Raw genomic sequence first — 13,440 nt, forward strand, 5'->3', positions numbered from 1 at the left:
CCCACCCCAACCCCAACCCCAACCCCAACCCCAACCCCAACCCCCAACCCCAACCCCAACCCCAACCCCAACCCCAACCCCAACCCCAACCCCAACCCCAACCCCAACCCCAACCCCAACCCCAACCCCAACCCCAACCCCAACCCCAACCCCAACCCCAACCCCAACCCCTACGACCGGTCAAAAAGACTTCGAACCCTTTTGGATGATTGATGCGGAGTTGATTTTTGATGGACAATATCAGCGCATTGCTTTTTTCTCGATGCGCCTGTTGTGCTTGTTCTGATCGAGCTTAAGCTAGCGTTTGACGAAGCGATGCAGCATTACATCTTCCAGCTTCAGTTTGTTCTTCGCTAGATTCTCGGCCCTGTACCCATACTTCTTCTTGTAGAGCTGGACATGAGGAAAAGCCGCACTGACAAAATCCAGCTTGTCTGGAAAGAAGGGCGCTTTCTAGTCGTACTTGGAATGAACACCTTTTCATCCACCTCCAGGCGTCTTTCCGAATCAATCACCTCGCAGATGGCCGCCGACAGTCTTTCCATGTTCGACCTGGTCCGCTTGATCTTGAAGTCCGTTTGTGCCGGTAGCTCCTTTTCACCGGTTTGGGGCTTGCCAAGTTGTGCAGCTCCTGAGAGCCCTTGGCGATGGACTGCGCTTTGGGCTTGTTCAGCTGGTATTTGAGGCTATGAGAGGTGTTGGGTACGGTCAGCAAGATTGGTTGGGAGGCTGTGTGGTGAGAACTGCTCTTCAAACCTCTTGACATTCTATAACTTACGTTCGGCTTATAATGGATATCCAAGAGGGTTGTGGGTTGTTGCTGGTCGCAGCCAGTTCAGCATGGGTTACTTAACGAGTTCTGCACCACTGCCGGCGTTCGACCCTCCAGCCAGTCCGCCGGCGGGCCCCCAAGCTGACCACTCTGCGCAACTACAATGAAGTCCTGAATCAGGATCTCCTGGACGAAATGGACCCGTTGATGGCTGAAGTGAGGTACTTGAACAGTCCGGCCAGCAACATCACGAGAGTGCCTCACCTGATGACGAGGCCGAGCAAGAGTCGAGGCCAGTAATTCTTTCGCCCTTGCTGAGTGACAACAAGATCAAGTGCTTGTTCGGTGGGAAAGCATTCTCCAATCGATTCTTTCGTCTACCGGGGTGCCTGCGTCCTCAGTAACACCTAGTTTAAAAAGGAGTCCAACCGCGCCGAATACCGACTCTACCTTCAGGCGGGCCCTCGCCGCTCTCTGCACTTCAGCTCGAAGGAGGTGGTCGCGGCAGTGGTCACGTGTGGGGGGCTGTGCCCAGGACTCAACGCAGTGGTGCGCGACATTGTCCTTTCTTATTCTACCAGTACGGAGTAAGGAAGGTTTATGGCATTCGATACGGCTATTGCGGATTTTATAAGTACGACTGGCTTGAGCTGACGCCGGATGTAGTGCGAGGGATGCAGAACAAGGGCGGCACCTTCTTGGGCAGCTCGCGTGGAGGGTTCGATGGGGAGAAGATTGTCGACGCCCTCGTTGCCAAAAACGTGAATCAGCTGTTCGTGCTAGGAGGAGACGGGACTCATCGGGGAATATTCGAACTGTACAAACGAGTAAAGGAGAAGGGCCTGAACATTTCCGTAGTGGGAGTTCCCAAGACTATCGACAACGATATTCCCCCTCATCGATGGGTCCTTCGGCTTCGAGACAGCTGTCAGCGAAGCCATCAAAGCCATCGACAGCGCCTACGTCGAGAGCAGCAGCGCCGACCTGGGACTGGGGCTGGTCCGGCTCATGGGACGCAGCTGCGGCTGGATCGCGATGAACGCCACCATCGCAGCCAGGGTTGTGGACATCTGCCTGCTGCCTGAGTTTGAGTTCGACCTGTACGGCTAGAAAGGACTGCTGGAGTACATCACGAAGAGGCTACAGTAGAAGCGGCATATGGTAGTGGTGGTGGCGGAAGGGGCAGGGGATGCTGTGCGGGACCTGAAGGTGGAAGGGGAGGGCGGAACCGACCAATCGGGCAACAAGAAGATGGCGGACATCGGCAGCTTCCTGAAGAAGGCGATCGTGGATTTCGGCAAGGAAAAGGGGCTGGAGGTGACTCTCAAGTACATCGACCCGACCTACATGATCCGGTCCGTGAGCCAAACGCGGGGGACAAGAACAAGTGCAAGCACCTGGCTGGGGCGGCAGTCCACGGGGCCATGGCCGGCTTCACCAGCTTCACAGTGGGACACATCAACGGGTACGTAGCCATGCTGCCTCTGGAGGAGATCAACCGGGCGGGCACCCGGCGCATTCCGCACGACAACAAGGCCTACGCGCGGATGCTGGCGAACACGATGCAGCCGGCCTTTCGATGACGAATGATGATGTTCAGCGCTTGCGGCCCGAGGCGAGCTTGGTTTCGTGGAAGACGGCGTATTGACGGATGGCGGGGTCGAACTTGAGGGTGCTGAGCTTGCGCATGTGGTTGGAAGTGTGTTTGGAGCCGTAGTATGGTCGAGTTGGTGCCTAGCGAGCTCATTAGCTTGAAGAGGATCTGGGTCTTCTTGCGGGGCATATAATGTTCCAGTTTTAGGGCCACAAGGTGAAGGCCGAGATCTATCCTCTGCTCAGCGAGGCCCTCCGCAGCCTGCTCGAGGAGATCAACAACAACGAGGAGGTAAACAAGTACCAGACCATCCTCGCCCGCAAGAAGGTCTACGATACCCTCGAGCTGAAGCACATCGAGAAGGAGCGGCTGATCAGCGAGCTCAAGGACGAGTACGAGAGCAGCGACGACGGGGATATCGAGCAGCACGCTGACTTAGGCTTCACCCAAGAAGAACTCATCCAGCTCATCCAGCTCAACTCGAAAAGAGTAAAAGGCTGCAGAAGGCCGATCTGCTCGCCCGCTATCTGAAGAAGCAGCGGGAGCGCAAGGACGAGGACGACGACGAGGAGGAGCGCCGCAAGCACACCATCGGCCCCATCCAGGAGCAGCTGGGCGAGGGACTTCGAGGACCCGCCCCAGCTGCCCGAGAAGGAGGCCTTCAATCCGATCCTCTTCCTGGCCGAAAAGCTGTAGGAACTCTGTCCTAAAGAGCCTTGAGGCTGTTAATTATCATGGATATTCAAAGGGTCGAGGCCCTCAACGCCATGCTGCTCGACTGGCTTGAGGCCAACGGACTTACCGCCGCCGCGAAACTCTGCTCGCCGAACTGGCGGCCCGCCCAGACCTGGACTGGAAGGACGAGCCCAGGCTGTACGGGATGCTGGGAGATGTTCCGAAGACCCGGAAGGAGCTGAACCTTGAGAAGGACCTGCGGCAGAGCAAAGAGCGGCTCCAGGGCCGTCCTACACAGCAGTAAGCAAGTCTTCACTGTGGCTCACAGCCTCATGCAAACTGGTCAACTCACTGCGCGCGCCCCTGAGCCAGGAAAACCTGGAAGACGCCATCGACGGCTTCAAGCGGCAGCTTTCGAAGTACCACCGGGTGCTGCAGCTGGAAGGCAAGCCGGACAGCGATCCCCCTACAGAGGTGGTGATGATCGAGCACAAGCAGCGGCTGGACAAGGCCTGGGGCGAGCGCAACCTGGATGGCCTTACAGAGGTATTCCTAAGCCTGCGTGTTAATGCTCTGCAGATTTCCCCAGAGCTGCGCAAGAACCTCGTCTATTAACTCATCCGCAACGACATCTTCAAGGCGGAGGAAACAGGTCGGCTGGAGTTCCTGAACGGGCTGCTGGACTTCGAGCACGCTGCTCTGCGGCCCGCCCTGCTGGCCATCGTCTCCATCGTGGGCAGCACTCTGCGTGGGGTCGACTATCTCACCCGCGACGGCGAAGACACCTCTGCGCTGGACCGGGTGTTCAAGCTGTGCAAGGAGCAGCCCACAGGATCAGTCCTGCAGCGGTTTTGCATCGCCCTGCTGCAGAAGTGCTCGATTAAGGAAAAGATCATCCCGCTGTACTTGCGGCACGAGGCAATCGACTGGATGCTGCCTTGATCAAACGCAGCCTCACCAGCCCGGTCAACAACTTCGTCTCGATTTTGGCTCGGCCATCATGGCCAACGTCGTCCACACTCCTTGCGCCCTGGAGTAGCTAGCGAGGCGACCCGAACAAGCACACGCGGCTGATCGACTCCCTGATGAAGCTGATCCGGGAGAAGATCCCTGTGTCGGTGCTGATGCACATCCTGATCTGCCTCTCTTACCTGGCGAAGGGCCAGTTCAAGCCCCAGCTGGAGCGCGCGTGGTTCGTGGACCGCATCGGCGAGTTCGTCGAGGTGTACTCGCAAATCAACACGTCTGAGAACGAGGCGGCCGAGATCGACAAGCGCACCGTCCTCGACCTGTGCGCCTACATGTTCCATCCCAAGGACGCCACCTTCGAAAACAGTGAGACCATGGAGCTCAACGAACTCAAGACTGAAGACCGCATCCGCGAGTACGAGAACGAGCAAGGCGAGCTCATCTTTGAGTGCTTCCAGGATGAGGCCTGAGATCTATTCATTCCTGTCCCAGCAATCCGAAGCCCTGCTCCACCAGCGACTTCTCCACCTTCTTGGCTTGACGTTGCCGGTGAAGGTAATCTGCAGACTGCGCTCGAAAACCACCTTCTCCGCCTTTTTGTCCTTTTTCTATCGCCGCCTGCCGCCAGCTTCTCCCTCAGCAGCAGCTTCTTCTTGACGTGCTCCTCACTATTGTCCTCGAGCAGCGTCTTGTGCAGGGCCTCCAGGTCAACCTCTTCCCTGCAAACGAGCAAGCCGAAGAAGAAGTTCTCGGAAAGGAAAACCACCGACTTGCCTGCCTCGAAGAGTGGCTTGATGAGCTTGCCTGCCTCTGAAAAGTAGATGGTAGGCTACTTCTCGAGGGTGCGGATGAGCAGCTTCTTGCTGGGGTGGTGCATGAGGCACTCGATCTGGAGGCGCATGATGGTCTGCTTCTGCCTCATGGCCTCGCCCTCGTACTTCTTGTAGTCCCGGAAGATCCGCTCGGCAGTGTCCACGATCTCGCCTTGGTTGATCCCCCACAGCTTGCTGAGTGCGCTGATGATTCCACTTTGATTGTTCAAATGGGGCAGCACTCTCTCGCCCGCCACGTAACTCAGCCGCAAGATCCCGTCTGAGATCCGTCCTGTCTTGATGATCTTGACCCATCCGACCTCACTCGTCGAGTCACAGTGGGTCCCACAGCATGCCTCGGTGTCGACGCCCTCGATGTCCACGATGCGCAGGCTGTTGCCTGGAATGACGCCTCCTTGGTAGAGATGGAAGCCGTACTTCAGTTCTGCATCGGCCTTGTCCATAAAGTATTTGTTTATCGGCCGTCCCATGAGCACCAGTCGATTCGCCTCATTCTCTATCGCGGTTTCCTCTTCCTTTGTAAGAGAGTTGAAATGTGTGATGTCGAGGTGCGCGCCTGCCATGCTTTTTTTGGCCCCCGCCTGCAGATGTGCGGGCCGAGTATGCGCCTGCAGGCGGCAAACACGACGTGGGTGCCCGTGTGAAACACCGGAGGGTGTTCCTGCGCTCAGCGTCGACACTGCCCTTGACCGGAGTGCCTGCCTCTAGACAAGCAGGCTCCTTTTCCAAAAAGTGCAAGAATGTTTTACCGACCTTTTCCACATTGACTACTTGAAGCGACTCTCCAGCCACGCTCAGAGTGCCGATGTCGTGCTGCTGTCCTCCAGAAGTAGGTAAAAGGCAGACTCCTCGAGCAGCAGCACATTCTTGCCCAGCTTGGCATCGCTCCTGTTTTCAAGGGCCGCGACCACCCTGGTCTCGACTCCAGGTGTCGGTGGTCCTTGTAGTAGAGGTTGACGGTCTCAGGGAACTTGGCAGTCTCGTAGAGGATGGTCTATGTGGCCTTTGCAGTGGTTTACTGGCGCAACGCGATCTCGTAGTAGAGATTAGGCGGGATGGGCTGTTTGGCAATTTGGGCGATGGCGTCAGCTGGCAGCCCCCACGTCTGCATCGCCAGGATCCAGTCGTCCAGCGCCAGCACCGGTTTCTTGGCGATCATTTTTATAGCTTCTGCTTTTGGACCACATCGGTGTTCCGCAGCGGTCGTACTCGGAGCGCAGGATAGTCTCGAAAGAAGAGTACTCGGGGGCAGGCCCATAGAGCTCAGCCAGGTCAGCTTTCTGCCTCTCCATCAGCCGCATGAACCCGTCCATCCCGCCCAGCGGGTCCCACCAGTCGTTCTTCTTCAGCAGCGCAAACACTCTCCTCAGGATGTTCCTGCAATTCGATCCGCCACCTACGTTGGAGGGGAGAGAGCCGTCGCAGATGATGACGAGGATGGTGCGCGTGTGGTCCAGGATGATGAGCAGCTACCTCACAGCTCGATGGCCTTCTGCACTGCCTCGACAGGCATCCCGATCTTCTCCGATATTTGGGCCCACACCTTGCTGATGTCCTCGGCCTCATCGACGTTCAGGAGGCAGGAGTAGGGGCCCAGCTTTTCCCAGACGTCGCTGCTCAGGGGGATATTCAGCTTGCCAGAAAGGAATTCGAGGGCAGAAGGGAACACGTCGAAGTAGGAGGTGGGCGTGCCATTAATGAGCCAGGGGATTCGCTCGAGGCCGATGCCAGTGTCGATGACCTTGATTTCTAGCTCCTTGTAGGTCGCGTCAGGGAAATATCGGTACTGCATGAAGACCATGTTGCCAACTTCGAGTCCGCTGACGAAGTACTCGATGGAGGGGCCAAGGTTGCCACCACCTGCCCACACGTCCTCCACAAAGGTGATCTCGCGGGGGTCGATGCCCAGCTCCTCCGTCAGCCACCGGTAGTTGAACTCTACGCACTCGTCCTTGAAGAACTTATAATCGTTGGGGTAGTTGAACACCTGGATCCCAGCATCACGAAGCCCGAGTAGTGCCGACCCGTCAGCCCGATGTTGTCCAGGTCGTTGAAGCGCACGCAGAACTGTGGGCAGATCAGAGGGTTCGCGGGCGGGTCCAGCTCGCCTGTCACGCAGTATGGCTGGAAGCAGAAGATCCCTGCAGCCACGTAGTCCACATCGCTCCTCCACCGGGCGACGACGGGGTACCGCTTGATGGCTTGACAAGGGATCCGCGCGAGGTGAAGCTGCGCTCGAAACCACGGTAGGCCTCTCCGTAAGTCAGCTTTTTCCCCTTGCGACCGATGCCGGTGCCCTTTCCGATAAAAGAATATGCTCCGACGCAATTCGAGTCTCCGCAAGTGACCTGGCTCTCGTCGCAGCGCCAGTAGAAGTTGCCGCAGGAGCAATGGCTGCGGGAGAAGCCCAGCTTGGTCAGCGTGCCCACCGGGTAGAACTTTTCAGGATTGGCCTGGAACTCGGGGCGGACGAGCCTTTTGATTTCCTTGGCGGAGACGGCCTTGACTGTCTTTTCGGGTTCGTCGTCCATGAAGTTGAAATTCTTTTTTATTTGTGTGAGTAATTGTATCCTGATAACCCTGCCAATCATCGATTTATCATCTGCTGAAATTTGGGTTGGCTCGATGCAGGACCTCATCCTGACCACCACCGCCTGTGCCCTCCTGGCAGCCGTCCTCCTTCGCCTGTCTGCCCTCAGGGCCGTCCTCAAGCTGGCCGGCTTGGCTTCGCTCCTCTCCCTAGTCCTCGGCCTCAACCTGTACAAGGGTCTCTCCCTGCCTTCCCCCACCCTTCTCAACAACTAGCGAGACAGCTCCGACAGTTAGAACAGGGATCCTGGGTTCACATCTAAGGCGAGGCAGAGTCGGTGGCAGCCTCCCTGGCGCTCTGGAAGAAGTCGGCTGGGTGGGGCAGGAAGCGATTGGGGAGTAGCCACTTCTGCTGGTGTGGGGCGGAGACACCAGCCAATTTTGCGAGGCGGCGCGGATGGCGGAGTAAGTGAAGAGGACAACAGTGTTATGGGGAAGCACAAACCTGAGCTGGTGCGGGGTGCGGGGCACACGCCAGCCTCCTTCAACCACAGTTCCCAGACGCTTCAGTTCGGAGCATGAAAATGATAAGCATCAATTTTTACTGGACTTAAATGAGATGCCTTGCATGATTATTTCAGACTCGTCCCCGGTTATCTTAATGATGCTGCTGCCCAGGTGGACGTCGAGAGGTTCTAGAAAGTACAGTTGATCTTCTACGGATCGTACTCCGACTTTGAGTCCCCGATTATGTTCATCGAGGTCAGACTCGAAATCACTTCGCTATCGCCCGTGTATCTGACGCTCCTAAACTCGGGGGTTTCGTTCTGGTGCCTTTTGAGATATTTCTCAAGCAGCCGATCCGGTGCGTCGCTGACCATCTGCGTCATGATTCCTTGGTCAACAACTAAGTGGCCTTGTTGAACTCCTTTGCCGAGTTTTTGTAATCCAGCAGCAGGACGAGGAAATTCCAGTTGCCCTGCCACTGCCAGAGCCGGCTGATCTGGTCCAGGTCGAGTTCTCTGTCGGTATAGACGATGGTCATCATTTTTGGCTATTTGGTCAGGTATTAATCCAGCTTTCCGAGAGGGACTTTGGTCAAGGTCAGGCAATGCTCGTAGGCTAGTCGCATCAGCCTAGGACGCTCGACTTCAGTATAGACTAAAAACGCGATCTTGCTGCCAAGCCGAATCGAGTTAAGAAACTACGCCTTAGTACTGTTATTGAGCTTCACTGGCGGGGGATAGCGATTCCGGGGGATCGTGAAGTGCTGTTGCACATCGACATAGGGCAGGGGTTAAGGGGTTGTTGATTTCAGACAGCCCATTAATCAAATTAAAATTATGTGTGTTCTCGTTCATGATCCAGTCGAGTCTAGTAAAAGATCACTTTAATTAAGCATAGACGGATGAAAATAGATGGCAGCGCGGAGTGCTACAAGAACATGCTGCGGCTCAGGGCCCGCAGCTGGAAGGCTCGCGTGGACTAATGGCTTGGTCTAAGCCGGCGCAAAAATGTAGCGTCTGAATTGGCCACCTAGAAATCACCGATGTTGGTCCTCCGGATGCGCAGTATTGCCAACCTCACCTAGGCGGAGCAGCGCGGGAAGGGCATCATGAAGCAGATCTTCGACACGGTGCCGCTGAACATCCTGGGCAGGGCTGCTTCCGGCAAGGATTTTCCGGTCTACTTCTCAGCCATTTCTAGAGCAGCCCGGTCTTCACTGTCGATACCATGCAAGAATAAGAGGCATAGCGAGCTAAAACCCAAGCTGGCAGTGGCCCGTGCGCGCCCTATGTCCGCCCCCGCCCCGGCTGCAGTCCAACTCCCAGCTGGGGGCTGGGAATGATGTCTGACTCGTTTAATCAATAATGAAATTGTTTGTCTCAACAAATCGCCTGGAGCCAGGTCGCCGCTCAGCCCGCGAAGTACCAGCTCGTAGATGTCCGCAGCGAGAAGGCTTATGAGCAGGCCCGGCTGCCCGGCGCGATCAATGTCCATGACTATTTCACGTATCTGTCGAGCTCAAGTCTGTCCGACATGGCGAAACACTTCGAGACTGTCCTGCGAGGGAAGGGGGTGGAAACGATCGTACCCTGGTGTTCTACGAAGACAAGCTGGACGGCCTGTTCGGGGTCAGCTGCAGGCAACTACATCATGGCTTTGCTCGGAATGCCCACCTACAACCTCATTGAAGGCATGCAGTCCGTGAAGGACAGAGAAGGCAAGGATTCAAAGGCCGACCCGTCAAAGGGGGAGTTCAGTGCCAAGCTGCAGGAGAGCGAGTGGTTGACTGCCCAGATGCTGAAGGACAAGCTGGGGAAAGACATCTTCCTGATGGACGTGCGGGACGAGCCCTAGTTCAAGTGCGAGGCAGCCTCGCCCTACCCGCCCAGCCTCTTCAACATCAAGGGCCGCATCCCCGGGGCTGCCAGCGTTCCCTGGAAGAAGCTGCTCACTGCGGGTGACATTCTACCTTCAAGCCAGCCGAGTAGATCCGCAGCACGATGAAGGCCGGAGGCTACAAGGAGGGGCAGGAGGTGTCATCTACTGCTTCAAGGGGGCACGGGCCTCGAACAGCTATTTCGCCCTGGAGCAGGCTGGCATCCCCAACGTCAAGATGTACTTCGCCGGGTGGAACGAGTGGGCCAAGCTGGAAGGCATGCCGCGCGAGGACAAATGATGCTGCTCATGACGACAGCAGAAAAGCCACGCTCTCCCCTTGAGAGGTCTTTGTCTCTCCCGCCTCGAGAAACCCGGTGGTTTCGGTCTTGCCGGCCACCTAGAAGCACTGCCTGTTAGGTGGTCTCCTTGTCGCGCAGGCGCCTGAATTGGGCTCTAGGCAGTTCGTCCCTTAGCTCTCGGTCTAGCTCGATGCTGTACAGGTGCAGCAGTTCCTGGAGGTGGGTTAGCCAGAACTCCTGCTCGATCTCGGGGTAGACATGGAAGATCTTAAGGATTGAGCTGGCAGTGACTCGCACGGAGAACATGGTCTCCTTGGCGACCAGCTGAGAGACGTAGTGGGTACCGAGCAGGGACTCAGCCCCTGCGATGTCACGGGCCCGCTTGTCGACCTGCAGACTGCCTGCCTCCACGTCTATGATTAGCTCTGCAGTGCCCCGCATAACAAAGTAGACATATTTGGCTTTCTTACCCTCCTTGAAGACTACCTCCTTTGCAGAAAAGACCCGCAGGCTGAGTTCGCGGGCGAGCGCGGCCTGCAGCTCTCGCGACAGCCCGCTGAAGGGGGCCACCGAGGCCAGCCACTGCCCCGAGTCCATCTCCTCGTGCGAGGGGTTATAGAACTCCAACCTTTCAGCCGCACTCTCAAAATTCCCTTTGAGCTCGGAGTACTCCTTGTCGGTAAACTGGCCGTTCTGCGCGAAGCTCTCCACGTAGGAGTCTGCACGCTGGATGATCAGCTTGGCAGCCATCTTCGTTTGCATCTCCTGGCTAATCACCGGGAAGTTCGACTTGAGGTTCTCTAGATAGTCCGAGGCGTTCTTCTTCTGCTCATAGAACTCGGCCATCAGGGAGTCAGCTTCCGCTTAGGGCAACCCGAAAGACCGGTACCTGCGCTCCAGGTCCTTGACCATCTCGATGTAGTTGGCCACGATCTCGTATTCGAGGCAGAGTGCCCGCAAGACGTACAGTTGCGCGCGGTAGCCGAGGAAGGGCACCTCGGCGAGATGCAGGAAGACTCGGATGAGGAAGGGCGAGAACTGCTACTCGATCCACTCGAAAGAGGAGATGGTGTCGTCAGGCTGGTGCAGGTCCAGGTTGACTGCCTCGCTGAGGATCATCCAGGAGTCCAGCGAGCACTTGTTCTAGTTTTTGTACTCGAAGAGGATGGCCTTGAACCCCTGCAGCAGACGGATGCGCACCTCGAACATCTCCTCCTCCACGTACATCGCGTCGTGTGCCACCAGTACTCCTCCAGGCCTTCGCCCCGTCCCCGGCCCCGCAGCACCTGTCCCAACAACTCGTTTAGCTAGGCGTTGCCCAGGCATCGGTAGTTCTTCTCCGAGGCGATTGTCTGATTCAGCTCCTGCTGCGCCTCCTCCTGCAGCTTGAAGAGCCGGTCCAGCCGTACCATTTTCGCCAGGTGCGGATGCAGCTTGAAGAAAGACTCGATCTGCCCGATAACCCTCGCCAGCAGTCCCAGCAGCAGCTGCACGCGCATGCGACTGGTGGGAGCGCCGCACCAGAATGGGCGTGAGGTTGCCGTTGATCAGCACCGAGAGCAGCATGGACCCCCGTAGCGCAGAAGATGATCATCGTGCTACCCGAGGTCTGTTATCGGACGTTGGTCAAGATCAGCGCCAGAGTCAGGCAGATCGGCCCCCGCTGCCCGCCCAGACTCAGCAGCACCCCTTCGAAGCGGTCCAGGCCGTAGCCCATCCGCCGCGTCCAGGGGAAAAGCAACGCGGGTCGCGAGTCCCCTGCTGGCCATTCACCATGCCGTACAACAGGAGCACGTAGAGGTAGGAGTCCAGCTGCCAGACCAGGTTGAGGGAGCTGACCCGCAAGCTGATGATGATCCCGGTCAACCAGAACAACGAAGGTCTCAGCCATGAACCTCCGCGTACTTCCAGAAAACCTTGACAGTCTGCAGCGAGGCGGCTGGATTCGCTCCTTCTCGTTGGCCATCGCCAGCCCGTAGACCGTCACTGCCACTATCCGCGACGGTGCGTGGTGTGTGCTCTCCCACAACCCCTTGTCGCAGAGGATCCAGAGCAGGATGTACCCCAGGATGATCGAGTTGACCACCTGCACCACGTCTCGCTGGTGGTGGGTGACCCACCAGGCCACGAGACCCGCCTGCCGCCCAGACCGAAGAAGGCTCCACCCAGCGTGGTCACCACCAGCTATGATACGAAAAACAGGGAGGCCCTTCTGACAGTGCGCTGAGCAGTAATGAGAAGAACACGATGCAGCTCCCATCATTAAAGAGAGACTCGCCTTCGATCAGGCTGCTCAGCTTGGTGGGGGCGCCTAGGCCCCGCAGGGTGTTCAGGAGGCTCGCGGTGTCGGTGCAGGACAGGATTATGCTGAGCATTAGAGCCTCGGTCCAAGACAGTACGAGGAACTTGCGGCATGGCCAGCTTCACGCCTAGTGCGAGCAGGATCGAGCCCAGCAATCACGCCTGGGTAGGACAGCACGAGCACCTGCAGTATCTGCCTGCGGAACACGAACCAGTTCATATCCAGGCCTGCCTTGAACACCAGCAGGGGCAGAAACAGCTCCAGCACGTAGACCGGGTCGATAGTACTGGCCGTCTCGCACAGCCTTCCCGAAGACCCCGAGTTCGGAGTGGAAGTACCCCACAAGCGCGCCCGAGCCAAGCGCCAGCAGCGAACGACTGACCCCCAGGAACTTGCTGAGCACGTAGATCTCGCCTTCGAGCAGCAGGACCGCCGCCGCGAAGAACACGGAGAGCACTTCTCTGGGAATCTCTGCCGACATTATAATGCAGCTGGCCAGCCGTGAGGAACTCAAGTCCGAGCTGCGCCTGGCACTCCGGGAGTTCCGGGACTGCTACGGAGACTACCTGCGCACGCTCAAGCTGGCTGATGGACTTCGCTTGAGCTCATACGCGAAAACGGTTGCATGCTGGGCCTCGAGCGACTGTTCCGAGCACTCGACCGCCTGGACACGCTGCGCTTCCGGGTCGAGCAGGCCCGGCTCTTCAGTCATGACTGATTATGTCACACCAGCAGCCGCCGGGCCGGGCCAGGAATGGCCCGGGGAGCCAGGTGCTGCACTCCCAGGCGCCATTTCCCCAGCAGCCTCGCGCTCCTTCACCAGCAGAACTTTTGCGAGCTTATGGTATTGTCTCGTAGGGCCTGTACTGCAGATCGAACATCCGCCCAGGCGAGCCCACCATTCTGCGGAACTCCTCATCGTTCACTGACCGGAACCTGCGCCGCGAAAGAGAGCCATCAGCGATACCGTGTTCGCAGTCCGGGACAGTCCGAAGTTGTAGATGATCCTCGACAGTTCTGGTGTGGTCGGGGTTGGAGAGGGGCTTGGCTTAGGCGGGGAAGGCGTGGGGGTTTGATGGCAG

General features: G+C 57.6%; 1 protein-coding gene and 1 pseudogene across 1 annotated transcript; one reads left to right on the forward strand and one right to left on the reverse strand.

Moving 5' to 3' along the window:
- The first annotated feature begins 790 nt into the window (after window positions 1-790).
- Window positions 791-3,983, forward strand: LOC127595050 (uncharacterized; annotated as a pseudogene).
- Window positions 3,984-4,487: 504 nt separating this feature from the next.
- LOC127595051 (alanine--tRNA ligase-like) lies at window positions 4,488-7,374 on the reverse strand. Its single transcript, XM_052056761.1, is given in 12 exon segments — window positions 4,488-4,577; window positions 4,633-4,729; window positions 4,844-5,429; window positions 5,432-5,488; window positions 5,491-5,682; window positions 5,685-5,731; window positions 5,767-6,001; window positions 6,004-6,042; window positions 6,045-6,326; window positions 6,329-6,841; window positions 6,844-7,065; window positions 7,068-7,374. Coding segments are annotated over 12 exon segments (2,667 nt in total).
- Window positions 7,375-13,440: the final 6,066 nt, after the last annotated feature.

The sequence above is a fragment of the Hippocampus zosterae genome, unplaced genomic scaffold (genome assembly GCF_025434085.1).
Source record: "Hippocampus zosterae strain Florida unplaced genomic scaffold, ASM2543408v3 HiC_scaffold_375, whole genome shotgun sequence".
Taxonomy (NCBI): domain Eukaryota; kingdom Metazoa; phylum Chordata; class Actinopteri; order Syngnathiformes; family Syngnathidae; genus Hippocampus; species Hippocampus zosterae.